The sequence below is a fragment of the Syngnathus scovelli genome, chromosome 14, assembly GCF_024217435.2.
Source record: "Syngnathus scovelli strain Florida chromosome 14, RoL_Ssco_1.2, whole genome shotgun sequence".
Classification (NCBI taxonomy): domain Eukaryota; kingdom Metazoa; phylum Chordata; class Actinopteri; order Syngnathiformes; family Syngnathidae; genus Syngnathus; species Syngnathus scovelli.
This window is the reverse complement of record NC_090860.1, coordinates 6,702,861-6,725,949: the sequence shown is the minus strand read 5'-3', so window position 1 is coordinate 6,725,949 and position 23,089 is coordinate 6,702,861. Positions and strand designations below refer to the sequence as shown.

General features: G+C 46.3%; 2 protein-coding genes across 3 annotated transcripts in view; both read left to right on the top strand.

The window, feature by feature from the left end:
- The first annotated feature begins 5,641 nt into the window (after positions 1-5,641).
- On the top strand, positions 5,642-20,729 carry plekhh1 (pleckstrin homology domain containing, family H (with MyTH4 domain) member 1). Of its 2 annotated transcripts, XM_049741112.2 has the most exons (29): positions 5,642-6,435; positions 9,612-9,770; positions 10,943-11,005; positions 11,075-11,224; positions 11,309-11,392; positions 11,647-11,728; positions 11,799-12,043; positions 12,116-12,292; positions 12,362-12,440; positions 13,788-13,879; positions 14,124-14,274; positions 14,334-14,470; positions 14,594-14,704; positions 14,784-14,870; positions 14,994-15,155; positions 15,286-15,366; positions 15,649-15,831; positions 15,887-15,998; positions 16,315-16,427; positions 16,986-17,162; positions 17,235-17,332; positions 17,416-17,749; positions 17,824-17,921; positions 18,222-18,363; positions 18,440-18,579; positions 18,793-18,922; positions 18,996-19,079; positions 19,167-19,313; positions 20,215-20,729. In XM_049741112.2, the coding sequence occupies exons 1-29, from the start codon at positions 6,361-6,363 to the stop codon at positions 20,356-20,358; spliced, it is 3,837 nt and encodes a 1,278-aa protein (XP_049597069.1). In that variant the 5' UTR covers positions 5,642-6,360; the 3' UTR covers positions 20,359-20,729. The 2 variants fall into 2 exon arrangements, with proteins under 2 accessions (XP_049597069.1, XP_068509091.1); XM_068652990.1 differs by having other exon boundaries at positions 5,643-6,435; positions 11,799-12,292.
- Positions 20,730-21,500: 771 nt separating this feature from the next.
- slc25a21 (solute carrier family 25 member 21) overlaps positions 21,501-23,089 on the top strand; it is a 46,530-nt gene continuing 44,941 nt past the window's right edge. The window contains exon 1 of the mRNA XM_049741130.2: positions 21,501-21,666. Within this exon, the coding sequence (XP_049597087.1) occupies positions 21,591-21,666 (76 nt within the window). The 5' untranslated portion in view covers positions 21,501-21,590. The remainder of the gene's footprint in view (positions 21,667-23,089) is intronic.

Sequence of the window (23,089 nt, the reverse complement as noted above, 5' to 3'; positions counted from 1 at the left end):
TCGAAGCAAGATTCAAATACAACTCAAATGCTGCTAAAAGTCGTTGCTCAGTAACTTAGCGTCATCATTTTAACTGAATTTAGGATGGTGTCTGGTCTGCCTTCATTCTTGCTCCCTCAACGTCAAGAGTTCTGGACCAGTTAAGTGGAATTAGATCATTTCCAGAAGTGGGTGAGAACATTCAAAAGTACATTCTTTTTAATAAAATGTCCTTTTTAAAATAAATCTGATTCGCTGTGAAATGCTGAAGTGAGGTAGAATGGGCGTGTCGAGGCTTGGCCGCTCGTTTCAGCTCTCAGGAGATGCTGTCATCATTGGTCATTTGCGATGATGCAAGTGTTGCTGGGAAAAAATATACGCACACAGGCCAAAAAAAACGTCCTGCCTCCCGTGAATGAGCAGCAAGAGGGTGTCTGACGGGTGGACGGTGTCATCGTGAGTGTGTTGACAAATCCTTGCCTCTGATCTGGCTGTTTATCAGGAATGGACAGATAGTTTTGAGAAGGAGGAGGAGGAGGAGGAGGATAGACGCTCACTGAGTACTTCCAGACACTGGAAATTTCTCCCCAATCCAAAATGGACCTGAGTGCAAAAGGGGCACGAGGCCCACCACGACAAACACAATCAAACAGGCTGGAGCCCATTTGCTAATCCAACCGGCGCTAATTTCACGTCGCATCCTCCGATGGTGAATGCCTGACTGTGTTGGGCCCGGCGTGGCCCCTTGACCCGCGTCATTCATCCCTGACCCCCCCCCCACGCAACAGGCCCCCCTTAATCAGCTCATTGAGAGCAGATCCATGGCACTGATGACAAGAGTCCGAGCCCGGATTGCAGCCCAAATGAGGTCCGAACAAAACGCTCTTCTTAAGCGATGTCCTTGGAGCAAATAACCCCCACCCAAACCGCCGGGTGAAAAGGTCAGGAGGTTGGTGACCCAAGGCGGGGGCGGTTAGGAGGTGTCCGAGGTGGAGAGGGCGGCGGAGGTTGAGATGGGAGAGAAGGGGGAGGGGACTGGAGGGGGGGGGGCGTCTCTGGTGACCCTGCTGGTGGGCCAGCTGAACAAACAGGCAAGAGGGGAACAAGGCCGGACTTGAGAAGCGCGAGCCGTGCGGGCCGCCTTTCAGAAGAGCCCGAACAGAACGACGCACATACCAGAGTGCCACTGAAACCACACACACGCGCACATACACAGTGGTAAACAAGCCTGCGGAGGAGTCGCACATGCGCGCGCAGAAAGTTCGGTGTCACAATGTTCTCACGGGGCCATCCGACGACATCCATCCAGTGTCAGAGAAGAATTGAAAGAACAAGACGTCCATTATTGTCGTTGGTGACAACATCATCAAGCTTCAGCCTCCCTGAAAATTGACCATACGACAATATTTAAAGCTTTGTTGTTGTGAAAATTGCTTTTTCTGCATTTCACAACAAAAACAATTACGGGCCAAAAACAACTTTGTGACTTGTTTTGGAGCAAATACTGTTCCTCTGCATCGCCACAACCGAGATCCACCAGACCCCTACCAGCAGGGACTTCCTTCACTTGACAAGAAGAAGAAGAAGAAGAAGAAGGCCTCTTGTGGCCGTCTGTCTTCAATCAGCCCACCAAAACACGAGCCACCCCCCCCACCCCCACCCGCCCCCAACCACCACCCTCCGCCCTTCTAATCCGCACCACATGGATGACAAAACCGGGAGGAATTACCGGGAAATGATTTGGACTGGAACTAAAGCTGTGCAGAAACACGCACTCCAAGCTTTTTGCCCCCCCAACATCCATTGTTTGTCCATCTTCTAAGTCATCCACGCCGAGACCTGATACCTGGGCCCATTTGTCACACGTGTTTACGTCTGGGATGGGGCGCTAAGCCCCATGGGGGTGGGTGCGGGGTTGAGGGTGGGGGTGACCGAGCCTCAGGAAACACAAGTTTTATCGCGTCCCTCAGAGAGTCAGCAGAATATTAATTTCAAGTTGGAGAACGACAACATAGCTCTGAATTTACACGATGTGTGCACCGTCTGGGCTGATATTGGAAATTCTGACGTGGGACATCATGAAATATTTTGAAAAGCTCTCAGGTGGCCGTTCGTCAACGGCATGAAATGTTTTAAAAAGCGCTCATGCTGAGCATTTCAAAATGTTTTCAAAAGCTCTCATGTAGGCTATAATTAAAAAATTAACACATTTATCTTGTGTTATTATTAAATGGAAAAACTAACATGGACATGATTTAATTATTCATTCATTCATTCATTTATTTATTTATTTATTTATTTATTTATTTATTTTAAAAGCTGGTTCTCGTGAGGACATTATTAAACAATTGAACGCTTCTGCGAGGGACATTATTAAACATTTAAATAAAACAATCTGAATTGTATTGGAAAAAAAATAATGACAAAAATAAAATATAAATCCAAACTACAAGTATTCTTAGGAAATGTTCCTTCTTTCTGTTCAGCGAAACAAAAAAGTGCCAAGTGTGTAGTTTCATTTCCAGTTCTGCAGTTCAAACTAAGTGAAAAGGAAGTCAAATGCGGGCCTCTGTCATCATGGTTACGTGCTTATTGACAAGAGGCTGGTTGGGGGGGGGGGGGGGGGGGGTGTTAAGAAAATCCAGCGTTGCTTGTCTTGGACGGATGAGCCGGCAATGACCTCAAAACCATCACGAGCTGTGCAAGTATAACAAAAGTGGCGCCTGGAAGACACAAAGCCACAAAGTCTCAGTTGATTAGCGATGATGCTAACCGTGACTGCTGATTGCCTTTCGCGCAGAACAACCGCACCCGTGTGAAAGGGGCCACCAATGCAAAATGTGAAATTTCCAAATGAATTGAAATTTTCAGGTCGAATTTGTCCCACCACTTTCGACACAGACTTCGGCATGCATTTCAGCACAGTGGAGAACCAGATCAAAGTCTGTGTTTGGATATGTGTGTGTGTGTGTGCGTGTGTGTGTGCGTGTGCGTGTGTGTGTGTGTGTGTGTGTGCGTGTGTGTGTGTGTGCGTGTGTGTGGGCGGGGGGGGGGGGGGGGGGGACCACCTCCACCTAAACACGGGGATCTCCTTACCACAAACAAAGAGGCTGCGGCGGAACAGGGGCTGTATTTGTCACGGAAAACATGTAACCTGGGAGGAAAACATAGAGCCAAAAACATTCATTAACTCTTAATTACAAACTATGCTCACTTTTTCTTTTTCAAAACAAGACACACACACACCGCCGGAGTGCACGTAACTTTGCCTGACGTCATGGTCTGCCGGATAAAAAGTCTATGATTCAGGCTATATGCTAAGCTAATAACTTATTAACTAAAATTGTGACATTCTCTTCTCGCCTCACCATAAAGCTAAAGAAAAAGCGTCTCATTTAAATTACGTCTGACTCGTTAATGGCAACATGTGTTGATAATTTGAGATATAATAACTTGATAAAACATTTTGTGTATTGTGATTTTTTTAGCTGTTAACACGCAGAGGCTGACTTCCTTTGCGGCCTCACCTGAGGAGTCCATCACAGAGCACAAGTGACTTCTAGTGGAAGTAAGGAGAACTACACCACGTTGTGACATGGATTTATTTTTAGGGCTGTTGTTGTTTGTTATTCAATAATGTGATATTGGCATTTAATTCCTTCCAATTAGGCTGAAATATTTAACATTTTCCCACCTTTTATTTTTTAGGATTTTTTATTAGAATTGTCATTCCATGTTCCTCAAATTACCCGAACTATTTCATTTAATCATTTAGGGATTAACACAAAAAGACGGGCGGATGAAGTGCACTGATTTCTGGAACATAACCTCGAGATAAATGAGTGGTATACTAGACTGTATTTTGTTTTTAAACAACACAGTGCTATCTTTTTTTCTGAAAAACGCATACGTAAAAAAATTGGTGCACATCTGCGATCCAGATGTGTACTGTTCTACACGCAACCAGGCTCAGGATGTTTTGGATTCCTGTCCGGGGAACATGTGGGCCGGGCCGGATCGGCCTCCGTTGGGATCCCGAGCTGAAGATGTTTACCTCCCAGTGTTGAGGGGGGGCTCGGGCACGTCCGCTGTCGTGCTAACTCAGGCCAGATGTGCAGGAGCTGAATCAGGTGGTGGGAGAAAAAAAAAAAAATTTTTGTATGCGGCATTTGGACACTTCCAACCTGGACACCTCTTTGATGGACTGCGAGCGCTCAGGATTAACTTAGACCTCCAAGTCTTTTTGGGGTAACATGGTTTCTGATCGCAGTTCTCACGAGAAACGTCCGACCGTTGACTCGCCTTGTCCACAGGTGGCCAAGTCCGAACTGATTTCTAGCAGACACCGTCTGCCACCTGCTCCTGCGAGTTCCTGGACTCTCTTGAGATGCTTTAACACACACATAACTGACACAGCACGGGGGGCCTCCATTGTCTTCCAATCAGTCTTGAGAACCAGGACGCCCTCCGAGCCTTCAGTCCGGTTGACCGGACAGCGAGGGGATATCGACTGCCCGTGGGGGTGGGTGGAGGTTTTGATCATGACGGCCGTTGCTGAATGGGACGTGGCATTGGAGGGCGAGGGTCCGGCTGGGGGTCCTTTTTGGTTGCCACGCTGGTGAGAGTGCTGGATTGTCTTGGGCCCCTTCTGCCACTTACCCTCACCAAAAGGTTGATGGCGAGGTTGCAACCTTTCGCCCGCTTGGTCGATGGGGGTGGGGGGGCTAGTTGTTAGTGCAGGCATGGACAGAGGATGATCTAGGGAGGGGTTAATACAGGCCCAAATCATTCTTTAATATTGCCCATCTAATATTATACAAGATGAAAATATGTGACATATGTTTCTACATGTGTTGCGCCACTGTTTTTGTTCAAATATCTTCTGCTTATAGGGTTGTAACAGCTATATGGTAGATTTAAACACACAACCTGTTCTTGACTGTTTTCTCTTTGGACAGAGGAAGTAAAAGATAAATGTTTCCTAAGGACATTTGTTTAAATGAGTTTATCAATAAGAAAACATGTTTTTATTACTTTACTACTTAGAAATTTACTTTTGTTTTGCAATTTGCTGAGACGGTTGACTGACGTTTTTTTTTTTCCAACTAGTTTTCAACGGTTAGTTTGTTCTGTTCATCTTGCTCTTTCTGCTCTGGCGGCCTCTGGTGCTCAACTTGAAAACGACGGATGTTTCTTATGTTGTCCAGTAGAGAGCAGCATGGGATAGAAGATAACTAAACACAGGATCATACAATAACGATAACTGAATTACTCATTATATTTGAAATATATTTTCAATGATATCGAGTAGGATATTTGACAAGCACCCAGATGATGTTTTTGTTTTATGGCGTAAAAAAGGCCTGAATGTTTCTTTCGTCACCCCCCAAGCTAACAGGATTTGTTAACTCCCTTTTGCTTCTCTTTTCCCTTTCAGCTTCCTCCGTGTGTGGTCCACTTTGACAAGCAGCACCACAATAAAAAAACGCAGCGAAGGTCAGCCCGCTTCCTCTCCTCCTCCTCATTTTTAGACAGCAAACTTGTGAGAGTCTCTTGGTGACACCACTTTTTTTTCCTTTATGGAAGGACACATGTAAAGGACATTAAAGGAGGTTCGCGTGTGTGTGCACATATATGTGTGTGTGTGTGTGTGTGTGTGTGTGTGTGTGTGTGTGTGTGTGTGTGTGTGTGCACGTATGTGTGTGTGTACGTATATATATGTGTGGGTGTGTGTGTATAACTCATGGTGAGTTGTGGTTGTGTGTGAATCAAGCTTCTGACAGAAGCGTTGCAGGCAGATGCTTAAATCACAAAGTCCACCAAGCGATGACTGCTGAGCCGACCGATATATGAACACAAACGGTGCAGCACCACATGTAGACATTCAACATGACAGTTCTCACAGTCATATTCTTCATCCTTGCTGAGCCGATACTGATGCATCGATACTGTACAGATGCGCATGTGCAGTCGTCGGCGTTAACCTACATAGCGTCGCACGGGTAATTGCGTTGAACTGTAACCGTCCGCGATTTGCGGGTGAAACAAAGTGTGTGTTTACGTCCCGTGGGAGCAGCCAGCCTCTCATGCAATATCCTAGAGTGGGAGGGGAGGGGCCAAGACCGAGAAGAAGAGGGTGAGGGGTGACTCCTTGCAGAAACCTGATGCCGCTTCGGGCCCTTTAAAGGAGGAAGATGGTCCTCTCATTGAAGGCCGGGAGGAGCGTGTGTGTGTGTGTGTGTGTGTGTGTGTGTGTGTGTGTGTGCGCGCGTGTGTGTGTGTGCATGTGTGTGACTGCATGATGCGTGCTTGCATGCGGCGGGCTCACACAGTCAGCAGAGCACGGCCAGGCAGGAGCTGTTGCAGTAAGAAGAAGAATGAATGAATGAGTGGACGAAGGAGATCGCTGTGGATGCCGTGAGCGTGGCCCTGTGGGTGGAGTCGACCAGCAATAAGGTAAAAAAAAATAACAGGAAAGAAATATTTTCTCGCAGGTCAGTTTGCTACCGGTGTGTTGCACATGTTCAGTGTTTATTTCTTGTGGCCGTGGTGTTCAGAACTTGTGGACAGATTCTTCGTGCGCTTATTGTAGCGTTTTATTGTTTTTCTATGCAGCACGCCCCAATAAAACAAGATTATTTTCTTAAAAAACTAAAATTAAAGGAAGAGAAAAAAGTGTGTGAAAGGTGGTATGAGGTGTGTGTTTACACCTCACAAGAGAGGAATGTCAAGGAGCCAGTAGGTTTTTGGCCAAAGCCTGTCATTATTAACCTAGAAAGAGATGCATGCTGGGAAAGGTGCAACGAGCGGCAGGTCACGGAGGTGATGGAACAGATAAGAGAAACGGGAAGAAATAGAATAAACTCAGTATTTTTTAATGGCTTGCGTACTAATAATTGGTCGTGAAATTAAACAACAAGCCTTAAGATAAGTTTTATTCATTCCTGTTTATTTCTTAAATCATTTTTCTTCATTAAAACAATTGGGAATGTCAATAATCCGTTCCGGCCCGACAACAAACAGCAATTTTTTTTTAATTGTGATTTATATTTTGTGAATATTTATCACTTTTTGGACAAATCCAAATATATACTGTATATACCATCATGAAAAAAAAATGAAAAGCATCTCAACGTTTCACTTTTCCGCATTTCATGTTACAATCTTCTCAAAAACAATCTGACTTTGTTTTCTCTCTTGGAGGCCAAAATGTAGTTTTGCACGTGTGCCGTGGCGACCCACATCTGCAGCCTCCGAGGCCTCGGGCGGGATAGGGGGTGATGCGAGGCGGGATGTGGGAACGTCTGCTGGGGATGATGTCATCTCCAGCAACTAATTACTGACATCAGCGCAGCTGCAAGCTCGGCAGCGTGTCGTCGCTTGTGCGTGTGTACAGGCGTGTCTGTTTTAAATAAGTGTGTGTCTATTGTCACATTTTCTGCCTTTTTACGGATTGTTGGGAATTTGTCAGCCAAGTTAGCATCTCAGTACATGGACGGAATTAGCTGCTAATTCTCCGTTATTATTTTGACCTCTTTTCTGGAACTCCAATCTGTCTGTCTGGCTGGCTGGCTGGCTGGCTGCAGCCATCCAAGGCAACCTCCTCCTGTGGATCCTCCCATCCTCTCTGGGTGGCCTGACGCAAATCCAGATCCCTGGAAGCTCAAACGTAAAGTGTACACCAACTCGAGTATTGTAGCACGCACGCGTGTCAAATGTTTGTTGATACACGGCACAGTCGGCAAAAGCGACGCTCCTCGACTCACTTCCAAGGTGGCCTTTTGGGCAGCTCAGCTTGACTTTTCCACTCAGTGGAAAGTTTACTCTGGCGTTTGGCTCAAGTTGCGACACCCTTGCGATTGCTCAGGCCATTTGTTTTCCTGACCTGGCATGTTGTCGTTGAGGATGTCCAACGTGGCAAATGGGGCCTTCTGTGACGTGACATCCTTTGTAATCCAAGATGTGTTGTTTTTGTTGTCAGAATTTTTTTTTTTTTCAAAAAATGGTTTCAACTGGAGACATCTCAGTTTACTACCCAACCAAACAAATATCATATTGTTGATTTATCGAAAGCACACAACTTTGCGTTAGAAATCCCCTTGCTAGCCCTTATACCAGTGGTGTAAATAGAAGAATGATCAGCTGCTGACTCTAAAGTTGAGTAAATATAAAGATGAGGAGTTGGTTGTCGTCTGTTGTCTGTGAATTTTCCTAAACTTCGCTGGACTGTATACGCTCAAGAACGATTAGTTTTCCGTTCCTCCCCAAGTGCACGGCTTTACGTCAAAGCCGCCAGCCAGTCGAGCACCAAGTGGTCATCTCGGGTCCAAAAGCCTCCGCATGCATAAGTTCTGTAATTTGTACGGCCAAAGCCTGCATTTACGAGCGGGCTAATTGCAGGGAGCACTTTCGACCGCCGGACTTTGAACGTCTTGTCTGTCGCACTGGCTTTTCTGTCTGTTAATGCTTAACTTTTCTTTCGTTTTCGCCACGTTTGGCTTTGTCATGCTTTGTTTTATATTGAGGTTGAAGTTTGGTTGCCATGCCTATAATGAGTAGACCCACAAAAAAGTCTCCAGAAGCCATGCCTGAAAAAAATAACAGGGACGCAGCCATTTTGCATTGAAGTCGCAATTTTTACAGAGTCCAACATATAAAGGCTTCTTCTAAAATCAAAGTCAGCCCCTGAATTCTTTTTCACAAAGCATCATGAAATCCGGTAGCCATGTCTATTACGAAAACATGTACAAAATAGCCTCCGGAAGCGCTATCTAGATAGCTTGCTATAGCTAGCTCAGATTTGTCGCTAGCTAGGTAACCATACTTCACGTTGCTAAGTGAACAAAAAGTCTTCATTCTGATATCACAAAAGGCCTTAAACCTTCTCAACTGGCTTCCTTCATGTGTCCTTCTCTTTGAGGTAAAACAAAACAAGTGAAGTGCCCCATCAGTTTCCTGCTCCAAGGCCTTTGTCCATTCATCCTCAAACATTCTTGCCTCTTTTCTCTGTGCCCCCACACCCCCACTTGCCCTCTTATGGGACTGTCATGCAGAAAGACACCATTGTGCCAGACCGGAGCAGCATCCAGTTTCAGCCCTGCCTTGTAATTAAGAAGGGATTGCATGTGGAAGGGAGGTTTGGGGGTTAGTAGGCAGAGCTGACCCGCTTTGGCCTGGGAGCCAGTGAAGCCGGCTCCCCCCGCTGACACAACCTCCCCGCTGAGGTTTTGTGTGTGGCCAAGTGAGGCGAGGGAATGGAAAGAAAGTTTCGAGCTTCACTCCATCCAGCTGTTTTGTTCGTTTGCGCTCGTTTCCCGTGTGGCGTGTGTCACAGGGAGGAAGTTTTTCAAATTTATCCGCCACACCTTTTTTTTTTGCTCGCTGAATCACCAGGATGGAAGTGAAATGACTCTAGTCTTGGAAATGAAAACAGAGTCCAAGTGTCCCGTGACTCCACCCAAGGAGGTCTGCGATAAACGGCATCTTGCGCAATACAAACAGACCGAATGATCTGAAAAAAAAGTCAACCGTCATAAACAGCAATGAGGGCAGTGGCTCCTCTCGCTAGTTCTTCACCATAACCGCCACCTTGCACAATAGAAATAAACACAGCTCTCGCACTCTCGTTTCAGTCCGAGAAAATCGTGGACATGGCTGACGTGATGGAGAGCGGCAGCGGCGTCGCAGGAGCTCCCGGCGTGGATTGGCAGAAGCGCTGCGCGGCTCTGGAGATGCAGCTGCTGAGGTTCCGGATCCAAGCCGGGAAAATCCGGGAGCTGCTGGGCGAGAAGGTACAAGAGACAGAAAGACTTCTAGGCTTGTATTTGGATGGAATTATGTTAATAAATTTAACAAAAACTATTTGCAAGCTAAGATGTTATTTTCTGAACTATAGGAATCTATACATTTGAGATGAACCCCAAAATAGCATGTATGACATTAATCCACAGATGAAAGAAACTTAGTCTGGCTCAACTTGAAGCCTTTTTTGTTTTTCCGTCACGAGCAAGTCAAAACGGCGCACAGACCGCAGCAGCACTTTTAATTGTGCACAAGGAAACGCTTAAAGCGCCTGAGTCAGCGATCAACTCAGCTAAACGCGCAGCGTCCGGTCATGGTGTCTCACCGGAGGTTGGCTGCACGCTTTTAATATTCAACATCTGAGTCATGGCGGTGCTTCACCTCGAAAGTCAGGTGGGGAATACCAGCAAGTAAAACGCTGACTAAGGGAAATGCAAACTTAGCCCAGCTTGTATATTTAGTCGTCCTCTCTATTTTTATTTTACTTCATCAATGTTAAAAAAAAATGCGATTCCAATGTGTGCGTGTGGTGGTCTGCTGAGTGACGACCGTTGTACCATGTTATTGCTTTTTTCTACATCTTCATCTGGTCTCTGTTGCCAAGTTAGGAGTGTTTTACACATTGACCCACTTTGGTGTGGAAAAAAAAAGCGAGCTTAAGAGTGAGAGTGAAAAAAGAAAATGTGACATGGAGTTTATCTCCCTCGTGAGCAAGGCAGAAGGCCATGTGAGGAGTTCGCTGAATAGAGTGATGACATTCTCACAGACACATACACACACACGCGCCGTAATTTGACTTTTATTTATATATATATAAAAAAAAATACACAACTTCCACGAGGATACATGACTGTAGTATATTTTGTGTTGTACAGGGAAGTATGACATAGTAGGGTGTGATATAGTTTGTGTGTCTGGAGCGTGTGTGTGTGCGTTACAAAAAACAGTTAAACACTTAAGTTTGCACTCTGATCAGCAGCAGTCAGAACATCTCCGTCGGGCAACAATATACGATTAATTATTGATGAGGTCATTTTCACGTCTGTTGAACTTTCCCACACGCTTCCCACTGGAGAGAAAGAGGGTGGGGGGTGGAATCGTGCTGGGTTTCTACCCCTGACGCGTGAAACCACGGTAACGGACTCTTTTGTCTCGTTGACAGATGCAGGAGCTGGAGCAGCGGGCGATCGAGGCCGACCAACGAGCAGAGAGCGCCGAGAAACAGGTCGGGCATCTTTTAACGAGCTTTTCAATACAACTCGCAAATTTATTTCAACTATCTCGGCTATCTCAGATCCAATCCATGGAAGAAAAGCTCAAGTCGGCAAACATCCATAGCTGCGAGTCCGAAAGCTTAGTGTACAGGAAGTACCAAGACCTGATTGCCCGGGTCCAAGAAAAAGATGCCACCATCAAGAGATTAGAGATCCAGCTGGAAAAGCAGGTCTTGGAGCCTCCCCATGGAGCCGTGCTTCTCAAACCGAGGTCAACGCGTCCACGCGTAATGTCATGTTTTCTCTTTCTCCAGATCTTAGTCAGAGCCCAGGAGGCCAAAATAATTGAGGAGAAGGCAGCCAAGATTAAAGACTGGGTGAAGATGAAGCTCCAAGAGGTAAGCAAGAACGGCAGAGTCCCGCTCTGGACATGAGATGTCGAGTTCTAAAGGCCCTGATTTACAAAGATTCCAAAAACCCCTGCTAAGTTGACATCAGATGGAAATGGAAGTGTTAGGGGAGACCGCTGGGAGCGGGTCTAAGTTGTGGCACAGATGATGTAATGCCATTCAGGTGAATTTCATGGAGGTGCTTTGCTGCTTATTTTTTGTAACTGAATAATGTTTTTTTGCACGATGTGTTTTCTCTCCAGATGGAGCAAGAGAACCAACACCTTAAACAGGCCAAGTCGAAGCAGACCGAGCAGATCACGTTGCTGCAAGGCAAACTACAAGGTTGGCAAAGAGATCTCACCCCTCGTCTTGTTTTGCCTGCAAAGCTGACGAGCGTCGTGTCGTCCCTCAGCTCTTTTAGAGAAAACGCCCACCAGTCCCGCCGGATCCCCAAAGTCTCAGCTCAGACTCGCACCTAAAAGCCCAGCGGTGCCTCGCTCGCCCTCCACCAACAACCCCTTTCCCAATCCCGCGCAGTCGGGCGCCAGCATGACCTTACCCAAGATCCGGACACCACTCACCCCCAGGGACAGCATCCAGCTGGTGAAGAAGCATTTGAGCCAGCCCCAGCACAGCCTGGATCGACTCCACCAGCTGGTCAGCATCGACATTATGACGCCCTCGTCCACTTGCTCCACCCTCACCACCAGCACGTCGCCCGTCTCCCAGCCAGTCGAGGAAACGGACATTGACGACACGCTCCTGGACAGGATGGACGGCGTGGTAGAAGGATCCGAATCAGAGCATGACGGTGTCCCCCTTGTGGGTCTCGCAGAGGAACTGGAGAGACTGGATCCTGATGTTGTGAAACCACCGACGCCTCCCTTGCGTCGCTTCCCTTCCTGGGTAGGCAGATTGGTCAGCACTGTGTAGCTTGATGTGGGCGTGATAATAGAATTGATTGACCCCCTGTAGGAAAGTCGAATCTATGCCGTGGCCAAGGCTGGAATGAGAGTATCCGAGGCATCACCTGGAGCCAGGTGCCAAGGTCGAGGTGAGTCCTAGCTCCTGATCAATTATTAATGTTTTTACAAACCCCCAAAATTCTTCAGAAAATACCGATAAAATGCTATTTTGCGTTACTGACGAGGGTCGGGTGGAAATGCGGAAAACATTATCGGAAAAAATAGAAAATTCCCGAAAAGTCAATATCTGGCGTGGCACAAGCATATTTCCTGGGGGGCAGCAGCCCCCCCCTCTAGCTCTGCCAGTTATCCACTGGCAAGTTAGCCAACCATCTGACGCACGACCTGCCGCTGTCCAAACTTTGTCAAGCAAACAGATCACAACCACTCCTCTAAGTGAGTTTGTTCACTCAGAACACGCTGTGAGTTCTGAAGCGTGGGTGGCCGGCCGATCACGCGTCATTCAGCAGCCAGTCCAGAGCCGTTATCAGGGCCTTTAATGTGACTTCCTGCGGCCTGGGAACAGACACACCTGTGCAGGTGTGGGCTCATCTTTGGCCGGAGACACTCCCTTCCTCAAAGGCAATGAGATAGCTGCTTTTTAATCACGCTCGATGAAAGCAACAAGGCCTGGCTGTAATTAGGCTCCCCATTGCGACGTCCTTCCTTGTATTTAGCGGCTTGCGTGAACCCCGGCGAGGCTTGCCAGCGCTGCTGTTGGGGTTTATGCCAATGCTGACTCGGCACATTTGTTTTTTATTTTGTCCCAACTGGAGCCTGAAAATCAAATTCATTTCTGGCTGTCCTATTTCGATTTAATGTCAGTTTTGTGGTCCCCATTGGCATCAGCATGCTTTATTTCCGATGGTAACAAAGAACAATCGAAAACTCATCTGAGTGGGTGATGTCACGTCACTTCCTACAAGCACACATGGTCGATATTCCCCTTCCGTAGGGTTATCTGTATGAAAGGCGCAGGTGGCGGATTAAAAGTTATTTTCTCTTCCAAACACAACAGAGCTGAGTATCACATTGAAGGGTGTTTACGGTGTTGCTTTATGTAAGCCACAGTCAGCTGCTTTGCGTCACATTTAAACCAGACAGACTGGGGTTTATTTCGGCACACTGTCTGATTATGCTAAAAACAAATGTAGGGGATTTGTGATCAAAATTAAAATAGAAAAATCCACATTTGAAATGGCTTCAGGAAGTCAGCAATGAATCAGCCACTACAACTCATTTTTCTCTTCAGAAATGCAAATAAATTTGACATCTTAACTTGTCTTAACTTATCTTAACATCTTCAAAAACATTTGTGTATTTTATTATTTTTAATTTATTGTACATTTGAAACTTGACAGCTGAGAAAAACAATATTTTAGCATTAAAAACAGCCATTGTGTCTATTGTTCCAATCAACTTTGATTTTCTTTCAGGTTCCATTTTGCCCCAGTGTCCAGCGGCCAGTCCTTTTGCGCAGTTGATTTACAAGAACATCAGCGTTCCGGTCTACACCACACTGAAAGGGGTGAGTCAGCCCTTCTGCCTTTTAATAGCACAAATAATTGACAAGTGTCAAACGGAATAGTGTGCCTCCACCTAGTGGCCAACAGTGGAATTACACCCAAAATAAAGGCTGAACTAAATAGTTACATTAACTATATTAGAATTATACAAAAAATACAGAGTTGTGGAAACTTGGCACAGACAAATTGAATGAATAACAATTTCAGAGAAAATGTAATAATATTGTCACTTTTGCGTGTGCTTAGAAAGCCACTCAGATCAGCGCTGTGCCTCTGCGGGACAACGACGACTCGGGTTCAGAGGACGACAGCGGCTCCCTGGCCAGCTTGCGAACCTCTGTGCTGAGTCCAGACAAGCGGGCCAGCGTTCCCGGCAGCCCTCGTGCTGTCAAGAGAGGTACGAGGAGTCCTGCTTCATCACACCGAGCGATGCATTTCATTGGACATTCCTTCCAGGTGTCTCCATGTCCTCCATCAGCTCGGAGAGTGACTACGCTATCCCGCCTGATGCCTGCTCCCTGGACAGCGACTACTCGGAACCAGAGCACAAAGTCCAGAGGACCTCTTCTTACTCTTGTGAGAGCACAGGGCCCGTGAGTATACTATCTTGTTTTGCTTTCATTACTCAGTTTGGTGTCTTGCTACATGGTAGCCAATCAACTACTCACGTGTTAGCATTCAGCAAAACATATACTTGAATGATGTGTTGCGTTCAGGAGACGCTGGAGAAATCTGGCTACCTGTTGAAGATGAGCAGTCAGGCGAAGGCGTGGAAGCGGCGCTGGTTCATCCTGAGGAACGGCGAGATTCTCTACTACAAGACACCCGTGAGTAGGCATCTCTGCATTCTCAAAACCTTACTCATGACCTTTCATATGAATATCTGCGCATGTGTGACGCTTCTAGAGCGACGTCATCAGGAAACCTCAAGGTCAGATTGAGCTCAACTCGTCTTGTCGAATCGTCCGTGGAGAAGGAGCGCAAACCTTTCAAGTAAGCTTCATCGTGCTACTTCGTTTCCGGATTGTGTACTGTACAGTTTTTTGCATTTCGGTCCTAAGGTGCCCCAAAACATGCCACATTAGCATTTTTTTTTTCCCCCTGACATTATTTTAGTTGATCACAGAGAAAAAGACTTTCTACCTGACAGCGGATTCGCCTAACATCCTGGAGGAGTGGATCCGGGTCTTGCAGAACATCTTGAAAGTTCAGGCCAGCAGCCCAGTCAGCGTGGGGCCCACCTATGACAAACCCACTGTGACAGGCTGGCTCACTAAGGTAAGCGCCACCACGACACTGAACAATGCATTTGAACAGGAAATAAGCCCTTCATGCGCTCACATAGAAAAGTTGGGGGGAGAAAAAATGAAAATTGAAATGAAATTTATTATTTCTTCTTTCTCCCCAGGTCAAGCATGGGCGTTCCAAGCTGGTGTGGTGCTCTTTGGTCGGAAAGGTCTTCTACTACTATCGCAACCAAGAAGATAAAGTAAATGATAAGCACTTTATTTACAATTAAGCAACTAGCAAGCTAAGCTAACAATCCTCAGTGACTAGAAATGGCAAAACTAACAGCAGCATATGGTTGGTTTTGAACTTGTAAGGGCCACGCTAGTTTGCTAACATGCTAACAAGCTTTTGGCTAAACTTGTGTGGTTCTTGGGCAACTTGTGGCTGTTGGTCTTGAAAATGCTAAACTAGCTAGGAGTTAATATCCGAGGAGTATAATTTTATTGAGTTAAATCTTGAAATAATGGCGTCCACTTCTCAGCTGCCACTGGGCCAGCTGCAGCTGCGCTCGGCGTCCGTCCAGGAAGTGGACCGTTCGTGCGACTCGGATGAGGACTACGAGGCAGGCCTTGGCGGCGGCTTCCTTTCGTCGCATTGCACCCTGGTGGTGAAGCCCGGCGACCAGAGCCCCTCATACCTCCTCGTCGGCACCAAACAGGAAAAGGTCAGTTAGCCGATTCTAAGAAGCTTCGTAATGCTAACGCCGACTTAATGGACAGGATGCGTGGCTGTACCACTTGAGCGTGGCAGCGGGAAGCTGCGCCAACCTGAAGGTGGGCACAGAGTGCGAGCAGCTTATCGGTAGACTGCTGGACGCAGATGGAGACACAGGTGACTGACACGCAAATTGATAAGCTATCGCATTGGAGGTTTGGGATTTTTTTCCAGACTACAACCTTTGTAAATGTTTGCTCTTGTTCCATCAAATCTTCTTGAAGCCGAGCAGATCGCGTTGCTTCAGTAACACAAAATACTTTGCACAATTCTCACTTGTTGCTATAAATGGAGAGACGTTGAGTCAGCACCGAGCTATTTTGACGTGTGTGTCTAAAGCCGGTAGACGGTGTTAACAACCGTCTCTCACTCGCTCGTCGCGTCAGCTGCTGAGTGTTGACGGCCGATTGTTGTTTTTGTTTCGTTTTCCCAGAAAGCAGCCTGTGGCAGAGTGACGCTTTGAGCTTCTCCAAGGAAGGTCTCCGCTCGCCGCTCACCACGCTGCCCTCAGACGCCCTACAGACGGAAGCTCTCAAGCTCTTCAAGGTTCAGCTTCTCGCACATATCAATTATTATGTTCATCAAGTTAAAACACACAAAAAATTCACCGAACCCCTCTTTGGGGGAGGGGGGGGGGGGGGGGGGGCGGAAGTTCCGAACCCCATCAGTTTCATATGCGCATTCACCGAACCCCTCTTTTTTTTTGGGGGGCGGGGGGGCGTTAGTGCCGAACCCCATCAGTTGCATATGCGCATTCACCGAACCCCTCTTTAGGGGGGGGGGGTAATGACATACCAGCAAATCAGTGTGACTTCTGCTGTTGCCTTTGCAAGACCAGTTCAGATATGCATTATCGCGAATTTACACGACATTCAGGTGTGTTCGGCCATCCGCGGGGGGGAATAGCATACCAGCTCTGCCGAACCCCTGAAGCCGACTCACAGAACCCCGAGGGTTTGATCGAACCCAGGTTAAGAACCACTGGTTTATATATATGTATGTATGGTTTTTCTCTAACAAGATACTCCTCCTACATGAAAAAATGGCTGCACTTTGCTGCTCCCTGCTGGAGACAGCAATCCTTATTTCATCTTCCGTGTGCAGTCATGCCAGCTGTTCATCAACGTGCTGGTGGAGTCTCCGTGCGTGGACTACCACACGTCGTTGGCACAGAACGCCCTGCAAGTGTGCCTGTCGCACCAGGAGCTCCACAACGAGATGTTCTGCCAGCTCATCAAGCAGACCAACCGCCGCACGAAGCACGACTACGCCGTCACGCAGGTTTGATGATTTATCGCCGCCATCTTCTTCTGCTCCTCCTCAGATATTCACCAGTTTTGTTTGTTTTGTCAGTGCTGGCAGCTGCTGTCGTTGTGTGTGGCGCTCTTCCTCCCCCAGCAGCACTTCCTGTGGTACCTCAGGCAGCACCTGCACCGAAACGCTGACCCCAGGTGAGCCCGTGCTTCCTTTCGCCGCCATCCGATGGAAGCAACTCTGAGAGATTGTTCTCCATCCCGTCCCCCCCCACCCGCAGTAACGACGTGGGCAAATACGCCGTGTACTGTCAGCGCTCAGTCGAGCGGACGCTGCGCAACGGCGAGCGGGAGGCCAGACCGTCACGCATGGAGATCGTCTCCATCCTGCTGAGGAACCCCTACCACCATTCCCTGCCCTTCAGCATCCCGGTGCACTTTATGAACAACACGTACCAAGTTGTGGGTTTCGATGGCTCCACCACCGTAGATGAGTTCCTCAACACGCTGAACCAGAGGATCAGCATGCGGAGCCCTCAGCTGTCCGGCTTTGCGCTCTTTACCGACGACCCGTCCGGAAAAGACCTGGAGCACTGCTTGCTCCCCACCGCTAAGGCATGCTCAACTTCCTGAAAATACAACAGCTTCAAATGGATCTTGTTAAACCACATTCTTTTTTCTTCTTCCAGATTTGCGATGTTATTTCCAAGTGGGAGCAGGCCCTGAAGGACCAACACCCGGCTAAGAACGAGGGAACGCGGATTGTACGGTTGACTTACAAGAACAGGTAGCGCATTTCCAGTACAAAGGTCGTATCATGTACAGTGAATGCTATTGGTAACAAATTAATAGAATGTAATATATTAAAAAAGAAAAAAATATATATATATTTTAAATAAATGCAAGTGAAAATGAAAAAAAAAATCTAAATTCATAACTAAATAGAATCAAATTATATAATTTTCCAAGATAAGAAATATTTAGCTCTAGAATCTTGACATTGCATCCAGTTGTGGATGTAAACATGGCCCTGGCATGGAAACAGAAGTTCCGAACCTTCAGATTTGTGCCCTCCCCTCCCCTGCAGGCTTTGCTTCCGCTCTCAAGTCAAAGGCGAGACGGAGCGCGAGCGCCTCCTGCTGGCTTACCAGGTGAATGACAACGTGCAGCAGGGCTATTTCCCCGTCAACAAGGAACTGGCGCTGGAGGTGGCTGCCCTCATGGCGCAGGTACACCCATACTCATCACGTCCTTTTGAATGATGCCTGAATAAGGAAAAAACTTTTGGCAAACGATATTTTAAAGGTTGAGCACGGCGATCTGGAGCGAGCGCCCTCCTCGCCCGCCTCCTCCCCTCAAGCCAAGTCTCAGCTAATGCTCCTGCAGGCACTGGAGCGCTTCTACCCCAAACGCTACAAACACAACTGCAGCGCCGAGCAGCTCAGGTCAGTCTGACACGTCACCAGACACTTCATTAGCTACACCAATTTAAAATGAAATTTAAAACAACTGAGTAAAAGTAATCACATTTAAGACTTTTTTTATACCAAGCATGCACATGTTCTTTGTCACCAGTGGTTTGTTTCCAGGTTTCCTCTCAGTGCCGGTTTAATAAATGAGTCATAATTTGAGTGTGTATATCGCAACGTTGTTTTCAGGGAGCTAAGCGAGCGTCTGTCGGCCAAGTGGTCCGCGCTACGCGGCTGCAGCGCGACCGAGTGTGTGAGAATTTACCTGACGGTGGCGCGCAGGTGGCTGTTGTTTGGAGCCAAACTCTTCAACGTCAAGGTAGCGCTGGCACATACTTTTAAAACAAAACATTTGGGTTTAGATCGCTTTTAACGATTTGTTTATTTTGCAGGCCGTGCCACCCGCCCCTCACGAACAGGGCCCGGCCTGGGTGGCGGTCAACGAGGACGGGCTATGCGTGCTGGACTACGCTATGGTCACTTTCTAATATCAGGAAAATCACCAGCCAGATGGAGGAGCTCGCAAATTAACACCACTGTTTTTATTTCTATTTTTATATTAGCACACACTGTCCTCATACGCCTACCAGTCCATAATCACCTTTGGCGGCTGCTGTGACGACTTCATGGTGGTCGTCAGCCAGCAGAAGGAGCCGGGAGGCGGGACCAAGCCCGTGGCCAAGCTGCTGTTCGCCATGACCAGACCAAAGGTAATGTTATGACGTAGACAGTGGCGCCGCTTCCAAACAGAGATGGGGACTCGAGTCACTGTGACTTGGACTCGAGTCGACTCGAGTCGCTGTTTTGATGACTTGTGACTTGACTTGACAAAAAATGAAAAAACTTGAGACCTGACTTGGACTTGGAAGTTAAAGACTCGGGACTTGACTTGACTTGAGACACGATGACTTGAATGACTTCAGTGTTATTTAGTTTATGTTTTCAGTTTGAATTTAAAATTAATAATACATTTAAAAAAATAATATCGATAACACGGTAGGAGCGCAGTCTGAGAATGGCGTTGTCATGATCGGATCACTACCCTGTCAATCAATCAGTCGTGCCCTCTCTACCTACCGAACGGGTTTATTGGAGAATCACGCCCCTTTATATCAGACACACGCAAACATGTCAGCGGGAGCGGTACCGCGAGTCATCACCTTCAGCTATCGCAATTACTTTTATGACGGCAAAAGACGGACAGCGCAGTGCGAGATATGCAACAAAAACATTTCGGACAGCCAGACGACAACTTCAAACTTTGTCATTTGAAGAGCCATACTGCCAAGTAAGTGCTTTTCATTTATCTAAAAAGGTGTGTATATATAGCTTTAATGCAATGAATATGATGATGAAACTGAATTAAGTAAATATGATTTAATATTCAGCAAGTTAATAAATAAAAACTACAGTTAACTTGACTTGGACTTGACCTATTTAAGGACTTGACTTGGACTTGACCTATTTAAGGACTTGACTTGACTTGCCCAAGAAAAAAATGACTTGGGACTTACTTGAGACTTGAAGGTTAAGACTTGAGACTTGCACATGTGTGACTTAGTCCCATCTCTGCCAAACAATATCCGTGACAGCTTCTTTAACCGCCCTCAGATCCTGGAACTGACTCTGCTCATGGCCAGCTATATGAACCACCGGACCCCGACTGCTCCTTCCGTCTCAAAGCAGCAATGGGACGTTGACGCTCGCCACTTTCCCGCCATGAACTATACCACCCAGGTCCCCACGCTACTCTGACCACCGTGGCTAAGAGCGCCTTGCTCAAATTGCTTTTCTTTGTTTTTAACCAGATACCTAATGAAGATATGTCACAAAGGTACAATCATTAGGTAAGCTAGCTAGCTTGAATTAATTAACATTTTTCTCACTGCACGGTATCAATTTAGCTTGAAATTCTGATACAAAAGTAGCTTCTATGAGGTACTATTTCTTTGTCTATGTTCTTTCTTAGTCTCCCGTGGTATGGGGGGCTTAGACTGAAAAAATGTGTGCCATTCTCAAAAACACTAAACGTTTTGAATTAATGTCGTAATTTAAGAACACTTGTTTGTCGTAAATTGTCAGTTACTTTGTGTGTCCCATGAAAATAAAGTGGTACAGTTGTCAAAGTACTCTCTCATTTTGTGTGTCCAGTTTCAGCTCAGTCATTTACAGATAGATGTACTTGAAAAAAATGATGTCATCCACCTGACGCATTGTCTTTTATGGAGTTTTATTTTCCACTCTTAGATGTTACACTTTAGAGTGATTTCTTTGCAATTTAGTTGGATTAAGGGGCAAAATTAATGTAGACATGAAAAACCTTATCTATCCATGTGCATTTGTTTATAGCATCCTGGTTTTAACATCGAGCTTTATTTTTCTGACTTTCAACTTGCCAGTGTTACGGTATGTAACCTTTTATTTATTTTATTTCAAGAGACACGTTTCCGCTATTGCTGTTTTGACATGAAACAACCCGTATGCCTTCTCCAAAACAGGACCTACGGGCAATAGAAGGATTAATGTTTTAATTATTAATTACTGCCTTAAGATTAGTTGGCTGACTCTCTCGAGATAAAAAAAGTAATTCACAAAAAGTGGTGGCAAGTGTCATCTTATGGTCATATTTGTCAAGTATTGATCACTGGTGTTCGGTGTGGGGATGTGGGACTGGGTCTGGGGGGTGGAATCCAAAGTTGAACTCCAAACTTGCAGCAAAAGGAGGTCCAAGAGGACACGAGAGGCGTTCTGGTGCTAAATCCAAACAGGCCGACATCCCGCCCTGCGTGCGGGAGTGAGTGTGAAGCAAAACGAAAAGCAGATCCACGCGAGGCGACACATCCACGAGTCAGGTTAGTGTGCCTCGCTAAAAAGTGACGGCTATGACGTCATTGCTGCGAAACCTGATCATAGCCTAGCTAACTAGCTAGTTGCTAACGCCGAGCGTATTCGCCTTTGCATTTCAAGCGGGGGAGAAAGCAGCCGACATGACTACGACAAGCCCCAAACCGCGCGGCTTGGTCCGGGAAGCCACCCACCAGATTATCGCTGGAGGCTCTGCAGGTAGGAGCGTTTTTAACAAAAGTTTTCATAACTATTACGTAAGTAGGCTTTGCTGACTTTGCTCTTGCTCGTGACCTGTTGCACATGGAGTGACATTACAAGTCGGCTTTGATCACAAAGTATTAATACTTTATAAAGCACACAATTATCATAGAATTGCCCAGGGCGGGGGCTGTCTGAGTCGTCGTGCCGAAGATGAGGCGTCCAAGCCAGGATAGTTCTTTTCCGTTTCCTAACTGTAGTATACCGACGTCACTTTAGCGTCATCACGCATGCGTGCGGCTATTTGTTTAATTGAAAAACTTTGTTAGACGTGGTTAAGGTCATAACTTATTTACTTCCTGTTCGTTAATGGAAACGCTATTTACACAGGCAATTTGAAAGTATCATTAGGACAAAATAAGCACATAAGGACAATGATATCTTGAATACATAGTAATATTCATTTTTATTTCTTTTGTTTGTTTGTACGAAATAACTAAGCAATCATTTCGCGGGAATTCTAATCATAACCAATCTATAATTTCTTCACACATTTAGTTCCATTGTTTTACGGCTGCAGGACAAAAAGGAGTCACATGGCTTCAAAAGCATAAAAACAAAAAAACAAAAACCCATCATCGCCCCAAACCAACTAGAACGTCAGCATAAGTGTATCATCTTGCTCTCTTTTTGAACCCAGCGCACAAAAATTCCGTGTTTCTCCCAGAAGGCCTGTTTAAAGAAAGATATTGCGCAACTTGGTCATCTTAAGATATTGAAAACATGTGCTCGTGCTGAGCTGGAGCAAAGCGGGGTGGGATCCTGCTGCAGGAATGGCGTACTGTACATGGACGCACTCACGACCCAGCGGGCAAAAACTTGAACTGCATTCAGACAAAGACGATTGAAGGTTAACGTCCCTGAGGTTCATTTTTCAGTGGCACAAAGTCAGAGTTCAAACTGTCATCACGCATGACAGTAGCATAATAAAGCTTAGAACTTTACTTTGGCATTTTTCGTGTTAGTTGCTGTTTGTTTCATTTGGACTTTTTCAAAGTTCAGTTTAAATGACTTTTTAGAGCAAGTATGTTGGTTAAGTAGCGCTGCATGTCTGAGATAATGCACCGTTTATCAGCAAAGCCTCGCTGCCACTTTGACTGTTATATCCGTTTTTGGGGCGTGTTGCGAAATCTGTCTGTCATCAACAACGGAAGCTGACTGAAGGAGAAGAGAAAAACAAAAGATCAACTTCTAAAAAATAAACCAACTGGGCAGGACTGAGCCTTGCTGCAAATAGAACCCAAAAAGTATCTACTGTAGCGCATTTGCGCTTCTGTCTTTGCGCCACAAGGTGGCGGCAAAGACAAAGGAAAAATGAAGTTTGGGTTTCACCTCTCAGCCCAATAGAACCAAAAATGTATCTACTGTACCGCAATTTCCT

Bases quoted from the DNA above. Each gene is read 5' to 3' on its own strand.
- plekhh1 (XM_068652990.1), top strand. From the start codon at position 6,361: ATGAATGAGTGGACGAAGGAGATCGCTGTGGATGCCGTGAGCGTGGCC. The intron at 12,441-13,787 runs GTGAGTCCTAGC...ATTTTCTTTCAG, and splicing joins AGCCAGGTGCCAAGGTCGAG to GTTCCATTTTGCCCCAGTGT. The intron at 14,705-14,783 runs GTGAGTAGGCAT...TGACGCTTCTAG, and splicing joins TTCTCTACTACAAGACACCC to AGCGACGTCATCAGGAAACC.